General features: G+C 36.5%; 1 protein-coding gene and 1 long non-coding RNA gene across 2 annotated transcripts in view; one reads left to right on the top strand and one right to left on the bottom strand.

Annotated features, from left to right (window-relative positions):
- The window catches only part of GRIN3A (glutamate ionotropic receptor NMDA type subunit 3A), a 168,579-nt gene that overhangs the window by 104,494 nt on the left and 45,399 nt on the right, over positions 1-18,686 (bottom strand). The window contains exon 2 of the mRNA XM_055271635.2: positions 11,604-12,208. Within this exon, the coding sequence (XP_055127610.1) occupies positions 11,604-12,208 (605 nt within the window). The remainder of the gene's footprint in view (positions 1-11,603; positions 12,209-18,686) is intronic.
- LOC129479090 (uncharacterized) overlaps positions 1-18,686 on the top strand; it is a 125,169-nt gene that overhangs the window by 70,598 nt on the left and 35,885 nt on the right. The gene's annotated exons all lie outside the window — the stretch shown is intronic.

Below are 18,686 nucleotides of genomic sequence, written 5' to 3'. Positions count from 1 at the left end.
TCTGTCTCTGTGCTGATTAGATAACTGCTCCAGCCTGGATATGAACTCTAAACAAATCTTCCAGCGTCAGAAATGTTATGAAGAAATGTAAGAAGGTGGAAAATGTAAGAGGAGGTAGTAAGCATAATAATCTGATTGGAGAGCAGGGTAGAAAAATATTAGAAAATAACATAGGGAAAGCAGGTTGAAACTAGACTATAGAGGCCTCATGTACCTGTTTTACGAGATTGGATTTTATTTTAGTAGGAAAAGGGGAACCATGAAGATTACTGAGTAGCATAATTACTTTAACAGAGATCTACATTAGTTAATATTGGTCTGGAGGCAAGTAAAATACACATATAGGAAAGAGAAATGGTGACTAAGAGACCACTTACAATATCTTTGTCATGGTTGGTAAGGGCCTGGATCTAACTCCATGAGTGAGAATCTTGTTTAGTGAGTGTTTAACAAAGTAGTTCAGGTATTCAGCTTTTTTATCAACAAACCTCCCAAGATACCATTCCCCTTAAAAGAATGAGGCTTACTAATGAATTTTTCTTTATTAAAATCTCCCAATATGTCACTAATTAAGAATATGTGTTGATTTGCATAACAGCTGAGATAAAATCTGCACTTTGCAAATTACTTAGAAAATGTTTTTGAGACAGTTCACAGTATAAGCAAGATCAATATTTAATATATTTAAGATACATTTTAAAAGCCATATTTGCATTCAAAATGTTGACATCCTAATTAAAGTATTTTCTTATTTATTCATCGTAAAATGAGCAACACATCACACATTCAATCATCTATTTATTCCAGAATACTATGTGCCAGGCACTGTCCTAGGTTCTGGGGATGTAGTAGTGAAGTAAGACCACAATCTATGCAGCTTATATTCTATTGAAGGAGACAGAATATATATGATAAATAGGTAATACATGTAGGATTTAGACCTGGCACAATGTTGACATAGGAGGGTTTCTTTTTAATGTAATTTTAAAAGGTTTGAGCTCTGATTTATTGTATTTTTCACATATAAAAAATCTGCTGCTTAAGTTTATAGCCTGTTTTGGATGCTGAAATACTGTCATTTGGGTAAATATTCTATGTACTAATCAAAATGGGTGTACATTCTCTGTGAAATGTTAACTGCAGTTAATACATTGATTATCTTAATGTATTAATTACATTAGTCATGTGTTATTTTTACTTTTTGTAACCTGCTCTAAAATTTGCTAAAGTTAAATAAAAATCTTCCACTACAAATAATGTTGCCCTTTTCTTAGAGATTTTAAGAATTGTTGCCCCCCGATTTTTCTTGTCTTATTTGACACATCAAGTTTTATTAGTATTATGTTTTTATGTTCATTATGAATTTGTATTTTTTCTTGCTGTGGAAATACCTCTGAAATAATTCCATTGTTTTCAGCCTTCATTTCTGGCTACATATTAATCTACTTTTGTGTTGTTTAAATGCATCACCATCCTCATGTATCTTCTTTCATGACCTAGTTATTTATAGATTATATATTTATTTCTACTTCAGTAATTTTTCACTCATCAACTTGTCTCTTTGTATATCTACCTCTCTTTTTTTGTTTCTTTTAAATTGCCCTATTACCTTTTCTTTTTCCCCCTGTTTATGACCTTCCATTAATCATATCTGTCTATGTGAATATCTATTTTGTACTACAAGGCCTTAAAATTAATTTTTCCCCCTTGGAACTGTCTTTGTATCATTAAACATATCAATATCCTCTTTCTCTTATATCTTGAAAACTAAGCTGAATTTCTTTTCCCAGGATCATCTCATCGTATTCGATATTTCCCCCCTGAAGAATGAGAGATTTGTTCATGCTGCATAAAGCTCTATCAATTTTTTTTCTGTGAGAACTTCATTTTGATTTTTTGCTTTTGCCTGATGAGGAATCTTTAAGAATATTATTACTAGTAACATTCCCTCAAACTCCCTTCCTACCAGCATCACCTAATTCTTGTTAGGGTTACTGAGTTTACTTGTCAGGATTACTTGCTCCTATACATGGAATTTAAATATTTGCTTCTTGGTTACTTTTAATTTAGCTTTGGATCTACCAACTATTGGCATGTAGTAGAAAACCCAGCTCAATAAAGTCCTTTTCATGTGAGAAAAGGAATATTCTTAAACCTTCCCCTTTTCCTTTTTTTTTTTTTTCTGGGAGAAAGAGAAACTTGAGATAGATGTTCAGTAATCCCATCTTTGCTTAATGTGATTCATATCTACGACGAATCTTCTAATTAAAAACTCACATTCTCCAGAGTTCTACACTTTTGCATTTGTCACAAGTTCACACTTATGTAGTCTTTTTCTCCTGCTCTTTTTCATTCAAGAACCCCAAGCTATTCTCTCTTTGGATTGTCTTTTAGAACTCTTACAGCCAATTTTGATATTTCACAAAGTCCACAGACCTCCAGTTATCTGAGTTATTTACTATACATAGTTTACATTTGTGTTTTTCCATGTGTATATTTCTTAATTTTTAGGGCTTTCCCCTAAACTCTCTGATTTCCTAAATTATTCTCATTTTACACCTCTTCCTCTGGCTCCCCTCCCTCCAGTATTCTCACTGTTTGTGGCATGTGGGTTAATCTACAGTTAGCTCATTATTTCTTTAATACTCTTTCTCTTATTTTATTTTTTCTGAATGTTTCGTTTTTCTCTCTCCCCCCTCTCCCCCTTTTCTTTTTAGTGGTTTTTGTGTAGCGGAAATGCCAGTATTCTGTCCTGTTAGTGGGAGATCTTGTCTTAAAGCAGCTCTTTGACCATCGTTAGTTAATTTACTGTTTGTCACCATTCCAGCTCCCTTCCCACTGCCTTCTGAGATCCATCTATTTGCTTCCCTTTATTTTTTTATGTCTCTTTTGCCATTTTTCCCTTTTCTTACGGCCCTAGGGAATGTTTCTGTACTTGCTGGAGAGTTGTTACTAGTTCAGCTTTCATTTTGTGGCTTGTTTCACCAAAGCTGAGCCCTGTGGTATCTGCCTTTCTTTTATGATAACATGAATTTGTCCATTTTAGCCACAGAGCTTACCTGTGGTCCAATTCTGTTCGATTTTCTTCTCCATATATGGGACAGATCTCCAAATTAAACATTAAATGTGGGTGATTTCTTGAGCTTACATGTAAAATGACTCCTTGACTGTCCTCTTACTATCCTAAAGTAGAAGAATTTGGCAGTTTATTTATCTCATCTTTGACTTTTTAGACTATAAGGCCCTCAAAGGCATGGATTTGGACCTACCCCAGATTTGGAGAGCAGCATCTTCCACAGAATTGCTGTTCTCCCTTCCCCACTGCTCTGCTTCATAACGCTGCAGGCTGTCAAGCTGAAAGAGGCTTCAGCGTTTATCTAAGTACCTATCTCACTGAGTCATTTTGACTCTTAGGCACAACACAGTGCTTGGCCAGGGTAACTGCTCAGTAATGTTTTGGGGTAAATGCAATTAAACACGTGTCTTCTGCTCAAATCAGACATGTATCTCTTAGAGCGATCTTCATCACTTTGTCAGAAGAATGGGGCTCACTAAGTCAGGAAGCATTTGCGTTTGTAATTTACAAATTGTTTGAAGGATTAAACTTTCAATACATTTTCCTCCTGAATAATGGAGAATATAAAAAATTGAAGTTAGTTCAATGGGGAACCTCTCTGATGAGAAGGAGTTTAATAGGGTTTGGAAATTGCTAAATTTCCATCCTCAGAACAGAAGGCCCTGCACACTGTAATCCCTGATTATGTCATCTTTTAAAATTGCATACAAGGCTCATCTTTTAAAAAATATTTCTATCAGTTAATGGTCAACAGCAATTTAGTAATATATTAACATATATGTACACATATCTGAATCATTTGGGTCTATGTTTGTCAATATCTGCAAAATTCAATTACTTATAGGTGAAACGGTAGGGTGGAAGGAGAGCTCCTACCTTTCTTGAAGTTTTCACCAAGAAGAGAACAATACTAATGTATGTGGTGGGGCCATAATTTAATACATGTTTTGTGCTGTGTAACTATTGGTGTGTATGAGGGGCTTGCTACATCAAGAAGTCATACACACATACATGGTAATCTCTTTTGCTTGCTTCCATGTGTTGTAACTGGCAAGCTGGCACTTTTTTCTCTCTGTGTTTTCTTCTCTGATATGTTACCTAACAGTTTGATTTATTCCATACCCCTATAACATTGTCCTTACCTTTTGCTTTTTGGTATGACCCTTGACTCTTCTATACAATTATGATCTCCGCCTAGCCCTTGAACTGTTCCTGGTCACACTGTGAAACATCACAACTCAATTCATTCTGGCTGTTTGGATCTGGCCCCAGTGCTAGCCAAGGTGTTGATGTCCCTTCAAGTATTGCCTTGGCATAGCCCTGGCAATAAGACATTATGCAGTATTTACCAGTCAAACATCTATCCTAAGGGTTGTAGGGTATGCAGATTGAAGTGGTCTTAAGAGAGAAATCTGAAAATCAGAGTAGAGCTTCAGTATTACTCTGCATAGTTTCATACTTTTTGGCAGATTTCCAGATTTTACAGTAGATGAATATAAAGTGAAAAAGTCAACCAAGAATACAGTTCCTTCTCGGGCACATAAAAGCTTGGAAGCTCTCCTAATTGGGAAACATTCCACAGTTTAAAATCTGCTGAATCCTAGATTAAGTAAATTTGAGCTGAATTCATCAAAATAGAGTCTTGAGGGAATATATATTTTCCAGTGTCCCTTATGTGAGCCCCCCCCCATCCCGCCCCGTGGTGACTTAGGGAAAATTTTAGACTCATCTCTTGGCATGACTTAAGTGACCTGCAGCAGAGGTAATTTCAAAGAATTCCAGCCAAATGATTCCACTGACAAGGGTTCCTATTGAAAACATCTGAACACACAGATCTTTTTTTTTTTTTTAAATGGTGTTAAAAATATTTACTTTATTATTATTTTTTTAATTAATTAATTAATTTATTTTTTATTATTATACTTCAGGTTTTAGGGTACATGTGCACAATGTGCAGGTTTGTTACATATGTATCTATGTGCCATGTTGTTTTGCTGCACCCATTAACTCATCATTTAGCATTAGGTATATCTCCTAATGCTGTCCCTCCCCCCTCCCCCCGCCACCCCACAACAGTCCCCGGAGTGTGATGTTCCCCTTGCTGTGTCCATGAGTTCTCATTGTTCAGTTCCCACCTATGAGTGAGAACATGCGGTGTTTGGTTTTTTGTCCTTGCGATACTTTACTGAGAATGATGTTTTCCAGTTTCATCCATGTCCCTGCAAAGGACATGAACTCATCATTTTTTATGGCTGCATAGTATTCCATGATGTATATGTGCCACATTTTCTTAATCCAGTCTATCGTTGTTGGACATTTGGATTGGTTCCAACTCTTTGCTATTGTGAATAGTGCCGCAATAAACATGCATGTGCATGTGTCTTTATAGCAACACACAGATCTTAAGTGTTGATCCCTGAGATTCATTAACCCAAACATGTCTTTTCTAGAAGTATCAACACCTTAGTAGCTCTAGCAGAGAAAGTTAACCTAGGAGTAATAGTTAGGCATACTAGATCAGCCATAAGCAATGTGTTCTTCTCGGGACTCCAGGGAGCTAGTGTTAAGCAGCCTCCAACCCCTGGCTTCCATGTTTAATGCAAGTGCATTTCTTTTAAGTACATGTTGAAATATGTGGGTTAACCAGTTTGTGTTGGTAGCAGTCCTTAGGACAAGAATGCTTATAAAATTTAAGAGCAATTAAGAAAATTACTGTATGCAGATGTGATTTATATAGCTTCAGGCTGAAAGAATATAAATTAAAAAGTAATAGGATCCCAATTAAGGAAGGCTTATACTAATTCTGAAAGAGCCTGGAATATGGATTTAGATAAACTGGTTTAAATCTTCGCCTACAAAGTAGTAGCTGAATGACCTTAGGCATACTACTTAACTTTTTGAGATAGGTATCCTTATACTTAAGGAAATTAAAGTTTATGGCATTTAAATAACTATAACATGGTCACAATGCCACTAAGTTATGGTGACAGTGGACAGAATATCCAAAATTAGAATTATAGCATTCAGCCTCAAGTTCTTCTGGAACTCTGCTAATGTTCAGGAATAAATTGTGATGATTATCAATTTATATGTTGGGTTTTTTGAATGGACATTTGTTTGATTCATTTTTTTGAAGATTTTCTAATTCTTCACAATGCCTGGCACATAATAGGTTCTTAACAATATATGCAGAATCAATAATGAAAACACTTATTATTAATAAAAGGCCAGTGAGTACTGATATTGCTTGACTGTGTAAGCATAAAGATAAACATAGTTTGGAGAGAAAAGAGTCTCTAGTGTGTTGAATTGTAATTCAGGGTCAACTGAGGAGGGAGGCCTAGAAATGCTAGTACCAGCAGAGTATAATCACTGGTATAAAGGGTGTTATCCCAGTGAAGAATAATAACAAAACAGCCAGGTGAAGGAAAATGGATAAAACTATGAATAATTAGATGAGCATGTCTTCTCCTGGTGGAAGAACAGAAGAGGGTTGCTAGCTTCCTGACAGCACGGCCTCTTACCTTCTATTCCTTGTGTCTCCAGACAAGGGCTTGACCTCATATTAGTTAACTTCAGCAAATATATGCGAACAAAGGAATGAATTAATCGCTGCCTACTTGATTCAGTTCTCAAGGGATACAGAACAGGACTGCAGAAGCTGTTCAAAGAAGAAAGGGAGGATTCTACATCCCTATTAGAAGCTGGAATAAACTATCAGAACTATGGCTAATTAGTCAAAGGGTCAGGGACTTCTTAGACCAAGAGCAACAAGGTGTCTGTCAGTGTCCAGAATCTTGGGATTCTTAAAGAAAAGATAAGTGCTCATGATCAGATTATGACCAACCCATGGAGCCTTCTCTTCAGGAACAATGAATTTATTAGCACTTAGGGCCTTTAGGTAAGCATGGGCAAATCGTAATCCTGGGAACAGCAGGTAAATTCTCAAACTCCTATTCACTTTCCCCAGAGTCCGATGTTCGGAATGCAGCCAGGGAGTAAATGTGGGCAAGGCTAAAACCAATTTTGAGAAATAAAAACAATGTTTATATCCTAATGTTTAAAAAAATTACTTGCAAAGCTTTTATACCGTATTACTTTATTTGGTTAATTTGTTACAGGATTATGATTTTTATAAATATGTCAGGGCTAATGTTCTGCCATTCAGTTGACATCTGCTCTGCATATAGAATGCAAATGCCTTAGCTTGGCATACAAGCTCTGTGTGGTATGTTATCAAGTTGACTACTTTTCCAGAATCATCTCAAATCCTTTTCATATGCAATTAATGCTCCAGCCATACTAAATTTATCTTTCAGGTCTTAGTGAATTTGCATATGTCATTTCCTTTGTCTGTGAATTTGTTCCAAACCTAAAAACCCCTTTTCATTTATAGGATCCAATTCCAGTGTTTTTCCCTCATCACCAAATGTCTGAGAAGAGTTAATTATTTCCCTCTGTATATCTGAATATATCTCTATTCTTATAAATCACACATCCCATTGTTTTATAACCATTTACTTACATTTCGACCTCATTCACTAGACTGTCAGCTCCTAAATGTCAGAATTCAAGTCTTCATTTTGTCTACCCAACCGTAGTTCAACACATGGTCATTGGCTAGGCAAAAACATCCATTCATATTATTCTCAAAATAATATTCCACCAATAATTGCTCCAATTAACTAACATTTAAAAACCAACTTGTAGCTGAGCATAGTCGCTCACGCCTGTAATCTCAGCACTTCGGGAGGCTGAGGCGGGTGGATCATGAGGTCAGGAGATCGAGACCATCCTGGCTAACATGGTGAAACCCCGTCTCTACTAAAAATACAACAAATTAGCCGGGCGTGGTGGCAGGTGCCTGTAGTCCCAGCTACTCAGGAGGCTGAGGCAGGAGAATGGCGTGAACCAGGGAGGTGGAGCTTGGCAGTGAGCCGAGATTGCGCCACTGCACTCCTGGGCAACAAAGCGAGACTCTATCTCAAAAAAAAAAAAAAAAAAAATCTTGTAAATATATTGTTGAAGATTGTTGAAGATCATGCTATGAACTTGGTCCCTGAATGTTTTGTCTACATTTAGTTATGATGGACATTTGCTCTGGCATGTGGGGACCTAGGAAGAATAAAATCTGTAATACCTGTAATTAAGTGTGTATAGTCTGCCATGATAAATGACTTTTCTAATCTGAAAGCCTAGCTGAAAATGCCATGTTTTTGGTGATTTCATTAACATTTTAAGATGTTAACAGTTCTGTCAGCCCAAACTGAAAATGACTGTGTGAGAAATGAAAACTTGCATAACTCTGACATCTGCTATTCATGGCTCATTATCCTCCCCACTTTCATTATGCAGTGAAGAAGTGGGGTCAGCCTTACAAAATTTAAGAACAATTAAGAAAATTACTGTATGTAGATGTGACTTGTGGACTGAGAATAACTAACTTTCTAAAAGACTATATTAAACAAAATAAATAAGGATGATGGAAAATCCACAGATGTTTTATGGCTTAAGGCAGCTTTTCAGTTATTCATTATAAAGTCTCCTTCCTGGGTTTTGCTCATTTCCCTTGACTTGTTCCTGAACACTTTTCAAAATTTCTCTTTGCCTGTATCCCTCAGGAGTTTAAAAAGTCTCAAGCATACTTCCTGAAGTTCTTTGGGTTCATTTCTCAAACACATTCATCATGATGAAAATATTGTCACTGACCCGGTGTAAATTACTGCTGGGCTTCAAACCTCACAATCTTCTTTTACAGCTTCAAAGTTTGTGGAATAAATAGTCACGAGGGCAGAGGTTATATACTAACCTAACATACCACCATAGGAGAGAGAGAGAGAAAGAGAGAGAGAGTGAGAGAGTGAGAGAGAGAGAGAGAGAGTGAGAGTGAGCAAGCGAGAGAGAAAACCAAACAGAAATCATCCAGTATTTATGTAAATTTAAAAAGTGCTTAATTTGGACAATATATACCAACCACCCATTTCTTCTACAGCAACAGATAATGTAGGATGTAAATAAAACAGAAAGTTACTTTTCTTTCTTTCTATGTCAATCCCCTCCTCTCCCCTCCTCTCCCTTCCCCCCTTCCCCTTCCTTTCCTTCTTCCTTTCTTTTTCTTTTTCTTTTTTCTTTTTTTTTTTTTTTGTGACGGAGTCTCGCCAGGCTGGAGTGCAGTGGCGTGATCTCAGCTCACTGCAACCTCTGCCTCCCAGGTTCAAGCGATTCTCCTGCCTCAGCCTCCCACGTAGCTGGGACTACAGCCATGGTGCCAGCATGCCCAGCTAATTTTTTTTTTTTTTTTTTTTTTTTTGTAGAGACAGGGTTTCACCATGTTGGCCAGGGTGGTCTGATCTCTTGACCTCATGATCCGCCCACCTCAGCCTCCCAAAGTGCTGGGATTACAGGCATGAGCCACTGCCCCCGGCCTCTATGTCAATTTCAATAAATATCTATTAAGTGCCTACTATAGGCTAGGCATTGGATAAGGCTGAATAACAGCATCTCCACTTAACAGAATTTATATTCTATCTCAGAAGTCAGACATATAGACAAATATTGATGAAAGAATGAGCCAAGTACCATTATATAATTTTATATACAAAATGCCATGGGATCCTTGTGGAAGGAAGAACATAATTTTAGTATAAATTAAATCTTGAGGAGCCAGAGAGATCAGTTTGATCTTGGTAAAATGAGACCTTAAGGTATATACAACTTAAGTCAACAAATATTCTTCTCTGTAGATTCTAAAGGTTTATAGGATTCAAACAGAATCATTTTTCTTGCATTCTCCTTTTTACATGAGACAAAAAGATGCTAAGCAACTCAATGTAGTTTTCATAAGTGGTTTTTCCTGGCTGCTGTTTATGACTGTCCTTCCAAAACAATGACTATTTGAAATTATAAATCAAAGCTTTGCTTTTATTTTTGTTGTAAAGGAGAATGTTTCTTGTCTTAGATAAAATTCTGAACCTTAATTATGTGCTAGTGTGCAAACAGTAGATTGAATCTGGAGAGTGGCTATAAAATAAAATATGCATGGATTTTAATCTTGTGGAAATTATAATATGGGAAAAAGGGAAAGTTCAGATGATGTTAGAACATCTAATTTTATTATTAATAGATTTGTAGTAAATGTATTTGAATAATTTTATTTTATTAACAACATTCTTTAAAGAGTTTACAGGTTGTGTTCAGTCTTTCACTTTTCCCTTGCATATGGCATTTGGCATATTGCCTTGTACATAGTAGGTGCTCAATTTATACATATATATATAATTAAATGTACAACTATTCACACCCCTTGAGCTTTTATCATGACTTTTTTAAAGGTAAGAAGCTATGAGGTTGCCTTGCAGTCTTCAACATAGTCAGATGCCACTATTTCAGGATGGCCTAAAAACAGGCCCTAGTCTACAGGGAAACCTTCATCTTTGAAGAAATAATAATCTTCTGACTTGGCCTCTGTGGTCCTTTTTCAGAAGAAAGTCTAAGCCCTAATGAAATATCCTTTAAGGATATTCCCCCTTTCCTGGGACTCGCCAAAACCATTTCCATATGATGTGTTATTCTCTATTTTAAATGGACATTTTCATTCTAGTTTCTGAATCATATTGAGGAACCGGAGCAGAAATGTATTTAATTTAAAAATAAACACATATAATTATGAATGTATAAACAAATAAATAATATTATACATATATATTATGAAACTCTTAGTTCTATTAATGTATCCTGTTTTTCTACTACCTATATATCATCTCTTATCTCTATCTATCAATCATCAATCACAATGATTCTATGGGTAATAGGATCAACTGTTATATCCATTTTACGTAAATGAATATAGAACAAAGGAAATTAAGGCTCAGAGAAGTTAAGTAACCTGATGAAGTCACTCAAGTAGTAAGTGGCAGAGCTAAACTTCAAGTTCAGACGGTCTGAACTTGAGTTCAAGAGTCTTTGCCTTTACTACTCTATACTGCCTTAAGCATCAAGGCCAGGGAGGAGAGAGAAAAGTCCATTTCTTGCCTAATTTTTTTCTTTGTATATATTTAGAGAAATTTGATTAATTTTATTGATATGGAAAAGAGTGGGCAGGAAAAGAAACATTTATTTTGCATCTACTATAAGCTAAGCATGTATTAGGTACTTTTCATATATAAATTTCATGGTATCTTTATTATATTATACCGAGCTATTCATTATTCTATTTTGCTAGTTAGAAAACTGAGACTTGGAGCTTTTAAATAACTTTCCAAGAACACAACAGCTAGTAAGAAGCTAAACCAAGATTTAGAAGCAGGATTGAGCACTCCCACTATACCATGTACCTACAAGTTTATAGATCAAATTACAGATAGCAGATCATGAAATACTAGCCTATATAATCAGAAATCCTCTAAGAAATATTATTAAAGTTTAAAGCTACTCAGAGTCAAGATTTCTGCAAAGCGGACAGATAGGGGAATTTTACTCTCTGTCATGGCCCTGTGAATGGGGATATAACCGAGACCTTGCATCCTACCTTGATAAATATTGTCCTGAAGTGAGATTTGTAGTTTCCACCTCCATGCAGTTCATTGTGCTGGGAATGAGAGCAAGTTCTGGCTGGATCATGGTGGCTGTGGCTACAGCTCTTGCGACCAGCTCCATAGCATCTTGTACGTAGTGCTCAAAGACAGACTGTGTTGTTTTTCCATGAGCAATAAGCCCTAAGGGCAGACCCTCTGTCCTCAGTTCCTCCACATTCTGGGAATCTCCCAGCACCCAACGAAGTTCAGGGGGCATGACCCCAAACTGGGTTGTAATTTCAAAAATCCGCCGGATACTTTCCATGTCGCAGCCAAACATCACCACTGTGGGTGTGCTGTTCTTAATACTCTCAAGCTGGATCTGTAGGAAGCTCAAGATGTCCTGGGTGGAGGGGAGGTTAGCGGTGATGTTGATGATAGAACCAAGGTGGAACTTGGAATTATTCTGGGTAAGGAGGAGGAAGTCGGTGATGTTCCAGTCTTCCTGGCACAGCAACAAGCTAAAATTGTACCAGTTGTTCATGGTCAGGATTGAGACAGTGACATCAGCATCAGAACTTAATGAATTTTCTAAACTCAGTTGTAGGTGAAGGGGATTCTGTATTTAAAGATACGAAAAAGAAGAATTAGAAAGCATTGACCAAAGACTTTAACATAGGGTACTTTTGCTTTCTTATGAGGCTTAATCTTTTAATTTCACTTTGATATTCACATACTTCTGGGATAAAATTCCCATAGTTTGGAAAACTATGCTTCCTGTCTAATGGAACTATTGATTCCTAACAACTGATTTCCTAGTAATTTTTGCTAAGAGTACCAGAGGGTGGATGGTTCTTGGTGTGAATATCAGAAGTAACACAATCATACATTTGGCTTAGGATTTTTGTCAAGCTTGTCTACTGCCTTACAGGCAGTCTCATTTATGGCTTCCCATTTCTTGGTATCGCTATTAAGACCTCATTTGTTAAACTTTCATCTCATATGCAATAATGAGAAGAAATTACTTTTGCTTCTTTTTAAAATTAATGGTGGAGAAATCTTAGCACAGTGCAGGTGTTTTTATAAGGATGATGCGAAAGATGGATGCATCATAGTTTCCTAAACTTCCAGCCCCTTGAGGAAGACACTTCTAATAAGTACAGAATAATTTGCAATACATACATCAAGACTAAGTGTGTAGTGCAATGTTAAAGGCTTAATTACTTTTCTGTATCTTCTGAACCTGGATTCTTGCTGTGAAGAGTGAAATCTGTGCCATTAAACACACTTATGTAACTTCTATCACAATTTTATCTATTTGTGGAATTCACAAACTTCATGGAAGAAGAGAAACTTGTTTGAAAAGTCACAAATTATTAGTCATATAATTGAAGTGGAAATAGTCTTCCAGTGAATACATTTGTTAATTGTTGTTCTCAAGAACCAGCATCTGACATCCTGACAATGTTTAGCACAATGTCTTATATACGTTAGGGGCACAATAAATATTAGTGGAGTTGAACTAACTATGTTTCTTTTGGGAACTATTGGATTGTTTTTAAGAGCTTGCTAAACATTCAATAATATGCATTGAGAAATGAGGAAGGCTTTCTCAGTAAAATCTGAAGCCCTTGTATGAAACGAAGTGTGGCCTGTCCCTACCTACCAAAAAACGTGTAACAGGAAATAGAATTTAAGCTGCACTTTAAACTCTTTGAACGATTTAAATGACTTTGATATGTGTAGAATAAAAAATGAGGACTACACAGAGGTTTACAGGAGGAAAACTATGACCATAGGTGCTCATGATGGTAGGTAGAATGGAGTCTTAAAATTTATTCTTAAAATTTGTTCTGAGAATTTGTCTTTTGTCCTTCCAAATTAAGCTTTTGAGCAAAGCTTGTAATGATAAAAAGAGAGCATTGGAAAAATCATCATTGGGAAGCATTCAACAGGGATGGGGAATTAGAAGCCCCTCAGGATCTTGATTACATGCTAAGTGCTCTACTGCTGTTCATGGTAGGGAGGGTAATGAAAAATGGTCTTTTTAAAATTAAAAAGGATTAGCCAGGCACAGTGGCTTGTGCCTGTACTCCTAGCACTTTGGGAGGCCAAGGCAGGATCACTTGAGTTCAGGAGTTCGAGACCAGCCTGGCTGATATGGTGAAACCCTGTCTCTACTAAAAATACAAAAATTAGCCAGAAATTGCTTGAACCTGGGAGGTGGAGGTTGCAGTGAGCCAAAATTGCACCACTGTACTCCAGCCTGAGCAACAGAGTGAGACTCTGTCTCAAAAATAGAATAGAATAAAATAAAAAGGATTTAGTGACAAGATCAGATGTGAGAGGCAAAAGAGAGAAAGTTCTCAAAAACCGGAGACAGGATCCAATAGGTAGCTCCGGGTGTCCAGGCTTGAGCTGCCAGCAGGATCTTGAGGTGAGAGAAACGGAAGCTTCATTTCCTCACTCCTCATTTTGATTCATATAAATTGCTCCCGTGTTTTCTTTTGCCCTCCTCTTTTAGCTTTCTTCCTTTCCTTCTTCCTTTTTATTTCCTCCTCTGTCTTAATCCTCTTCTAGAAGCAGAAAGCAATGGAAGGCAAGCTCTACATTTAGCTAGCAGGAACAAATTATTCCCAACTGTTTTCTTGGCTTCAGCTCCCTATTCTGTTGCCAGTTTTCTTCCTAAAATACAAACATGACCATATCATTCTCCTGCACCATAACCTCTGAATCACCCACAGGACAGATTTAAAAATCAATAGTATGGCTTAAGAGGCAGAGATGAAATTGTTGCTTTCTTGCTAAATAGGAAGTTGAATTAGCTAATCATATTGAGCATTTAGTATTAGACAGAGAAACAAATCTAATAGGCATGAGAGAGAGAGACATGGGAGTGAAATGAAGACCCCCACAATGGATAATGATTAATTCATATAATCACACTCACCCCTACAAACAACTCTACTGAGAAATTCCAGATGTTGAATTTAATCCATACACAAACTTGAGACACATTTCTTCAGAAAATTATTAAATGATAGTTTAGAAGCATCTAATGATATATTATTTATTTAGCAGCCTCAGATGCAGTGTTTTCCAATTTCTCCCCATATAAGGACAAAGGCACACACATATGCACATGCATACATGTGCAGGCACACACACACGCACACACAAAGATTATGAAAACTTATAACACTAAAATTCAAGTATGATAGTAAAATTTTTGTCAAAATCCAGGACAAAAATTAAACATGACCTATTGAGTAAAATTGAAAAGGAAAATCTGTGTCTTACATATGGTTTGTTGTTTGCAAAAGAGCAAACTCATGGCCTGGAAGAAGATACAAAGATTTTAAGAGTAATTTCCACATTGTTTTTCTCCTAAATCAGAGATCCAGAAACAGAACAACTCAAGAAGCAGGAAGCCTGTCTCTACGATGCAGATAGAGTGAAACTGCCTTATAAGTACATTCAATTTATATATATTAAAATAAACAGGTCAGAAGAGAGAGGTGGGAGGGAGCAAATATGAATTTAAATAGTACTGATAATTCTCATTCCCTTAAATAAGTGTGCTATTTATTATATTACGGTATATTATTTATATTATCACATACTTTAATGTAGCTATATTATCATTCATATTGTATACACAAAGCCATATATGTCAAGCTAAATAGGTAATTTAAAAGATTTTAAAATGTAATTTTTCTACACTTTGAATTGAATCTTCATTTCTAGTGGAGATGACACTCCACTCTACTCCATTGATTTTGGGGGTTTTGTTCCATCATAATCTGGTTAGACATTGTTTCAGAGCCTGAAATTTCCAAAAGAATAGGGCAGGAAATATGGCTGGGGAATGTGCATGCTGCCATGCACTCGTGGCATGAAATCCCTAGTAAGTGCAGAGCTGCAGGGAGAGAGGAGCCACCAAGAAGTTGGTTCAAAGCATCAAGAATCATTCAGTGGTGTGGGAGAAGATTGCTTAACCTGCTACGGATCAGACTGTAAAATATTAAAGTTCCATATACGGAAAAATCAGGCAAGAGTGGTAAAAAATATTCGGAAAAAGAAAATGATAGCCCTTGCTTTGGAGGGTATTAGAACACATTAGAAAATGTCATTTTTATACAGCAATAATAATTAAAACAGGGAAGTACTAATAGATAAATGGAGCAAATGCTAATGTATAAAAAAGTAAGTCAATTAAATATATCAAATTACTGTGTTATAAATTAAAATAATAAAGAAATAGGGAAGGAAATAGGAGATTAGAATTTGAGAAAATAGATTAGTTAGAAAAATAACAATTAAATTTCTCATTACATCATATATTAGAAATATATTCCAGGCCATTAAAGAGCTAAAAGTACAGTATTAAATCATTAAAAGATAGACCAAAAGGTAAATATGTATCAGAAATTACAATAATAAAAGGAAAACATTAAATTGTCACAGCACACCTTATTTTTAGTTTTAAAAACATCATAAAAAATGAAGGAACATGAAAAACGAGAGAATATTAGTAATAAATTGGGTAGACAAAGAGTTAATGTTCACCAAATGTATGAAACATTTACTAGTCAATAAGGAAATAGAATCCTTTACTGAACATTTATTCAATCAGGAAAAATAATTTTAAGCTCCTACCTTGAGCCATGACCTCTGCATGGCATTTCCTGTTGTCTCTATGGTGGATGGGAGATAGACAATATGTAACTAACTAGATGAATAAACACTTCCTATAACTAAAAGTCATGAAAATTACTGTAAATGAAATAATAGGGTCTGGCAAAACTAGGAGAGGAAGAAGAAACTAGGAAATATTAATTTAGTAATTATGATTTGTAGGGGTTGGGAGAGAGGAGTATTTGTACTATACAAGCATTCTGTAATTGGGACTTAAGAAAAAAATGAGATGTATTTGAAAACAATTGATCACTATATAGGTAAATATATATAATGATTTATAAAAGTAAACACATATAACTAAAAATGTAGTCTCATTTTGAGCATCCATTCTTCTTTGACTGGGTACTATCTTCCTAGTCTCAGATAAATGGTTGGATCCACCACCTGCTTCTATATTTCCTGTGTGATTCTGCATTGTCCTCTTCAGCAGGTTCTACAGTGTCCTTAAGTTCCAAGTTTTCCTTGCTGGTAGGGCCACTGTCTTCTTCAGCAGTTGGGCTTTTCTGTCCTCTTTTGAGAAGCAGTATAGTGGTTAGGACTTAGTAGTCAGGGCAACCTATGCTTAAGTTCTGTCTCATGATTTATGCACCATGCGGCCTTCTGTAAGTCATTTAGCATCTCTGAGTCATACCTCCCTCATCTCTAAAATGAGGACAATGCTACTTCCTAACTTATGGATTCATTTTGAGAATTAAATGTAAGAACGTGAGAATGCATAGAAAGTGCCTGGCGCAGAGTGAGGGCCCATAAGTAGTAGTTGTTACAACTGACTTACAGAGTTTAGTCACTGTTGGAAGTGACTGACTGCAATACAGTATTTTTCTTTGCTTTTGCTCCTTCTCCTTTTTCTTGTCTGTTTTCATACAATGGTCTCAGCAATAGATATATTTTACAAACATAAATTACACCAACTTCTCAGCAGGAAAATGGAAGTGCTCTGTATCATGTTGGGAGGGGCTGTTTATTTGGGAGATACTATGTTCACAGTAGAGTCCTCCCCACGCCCCCAACTCTCCTTTCTTTAGTAACAAGCTCCAGTGCCACTCAGCATGCAAGTTAAGGAATTCTTCGTGCCAGCTCCTGGAGATCCCTCATCAATCTTTTTTCTCCCAGAGAGCACAGATTCTGCTAGTTTGTGGATTAGTAAGAGTTTCAGAAACAGGATTGCCTGCAGGAAAGAGTTTGCCACAGAGCTTTGAGATATTCCCTGACAGAATAAAAGAGGTGACGGGGCTGGGTTTAAGAGAAGAGAAAAGATGCAATTCTCTCAGCTCTTTCCTGGGCAAGGGGAACCAAATGAGCTAGGTCAAAGCCCAGAAAGCTCAAGTGAGTATAATGTTTCCACTACTTTTACCAGAGATGAAATTTCCTTCCTTTCATCCATCTGCTGATTACTAAATACATTTGAGAGGCTCAGAACAGGCTTTCTACACAGCTATCACTTCTCCTCAGCCAAAGAGGCTGTAGGAGGTTTTCTGTTTCTCATTATCTTATATCTCATTTGACCTATATTATACAGAAGACGTTTTCTTCTGAAAATTGAAGATTATTCCTTTAGCAGCCCAAGCTTTTAAGTAAATTAACTGTTTTTATGGTTACATTAAGGACACAGACAAGCATAAGGTGTAGTCCCTGCCCAGAAATTGTAATTTAATAATAATTATACAAATGAAGGGCTAATACCTACTGATGTCCCTAGTGCATTATGAATATTATTTTATTTCATCCTCACAATGGCCTCATGAGGTGACTGCAATGATCATCCCCCTTTAATAGAAGACAAAATCTAGGTTCGGAAAAAGTGAGTAATTTTCCCAAGGTGGCACAGCTACTAAGAAATAGAGCTTGGGCCAGGCGTAGTGGCTTATGCCTTTAATTCCATTGCTTTGGGAGGCTGAGGTGGCAGATCACCCGAGGTCATGAGTTTGAGACCAGCCTGGCTAACATGGTGAAACCCCGTCTCTGCTAAAAAAAAAAAAAAAAAAAAAAAAGCAAACAAACAAAAAAATTGCCCAGAGTGGTTGCACGTGCCTGTAATCCCAGCTACTCAGGAAATTGAGGAACGAGAGTTGCTTGAGTCTGGAGGCAGAAGTTGCAGTGAGTCAAGATCGTGCCACTGCACTCCAGCCTGGGTGACAGAGTGAGACTCTGTCTAAAAGAAAAAAAAAATAGAGCCTAGATTCAAAACCCCAATTTGTTGGACTCAAAAGCCTGTGCTTTTAACCATTATTCTATACTGTTCCCTCTACTTGATAAGAGCAACATGTGCAGTAGATCCTTGACATTTGTAGATTTAATAATTTCCAATTATTTGCCGGTAATCCTAAAGGCCCATGGAATAAAACCACTTTTAAGATGTCTGAGGCATGAGTTAGAATGACATTCCCTGTGTGTCT

The sequence above is a fragment of the Symphalangus syndactylus genome, chromosome 3 (genome assembly GCF_028878055.3).
Source record: "Symphalangus syndactylus isolate Jambi chromosome 3, NHGRI_mSymSyn1-v2.1_pri, whole genome shotgun sequence".
NCBI classification, from domain to species: Eukaryota; Metazoa; Chordata; class Mammalia; order Primates; family Hylobatidae; genus Symphalangus; species Symphalangus syndactylus.
The sequence above is the reverse complement of the archived record's forward strand: the minus strand, read 5'-3'. Positions and strand labels throughout refer to the sequence as shown.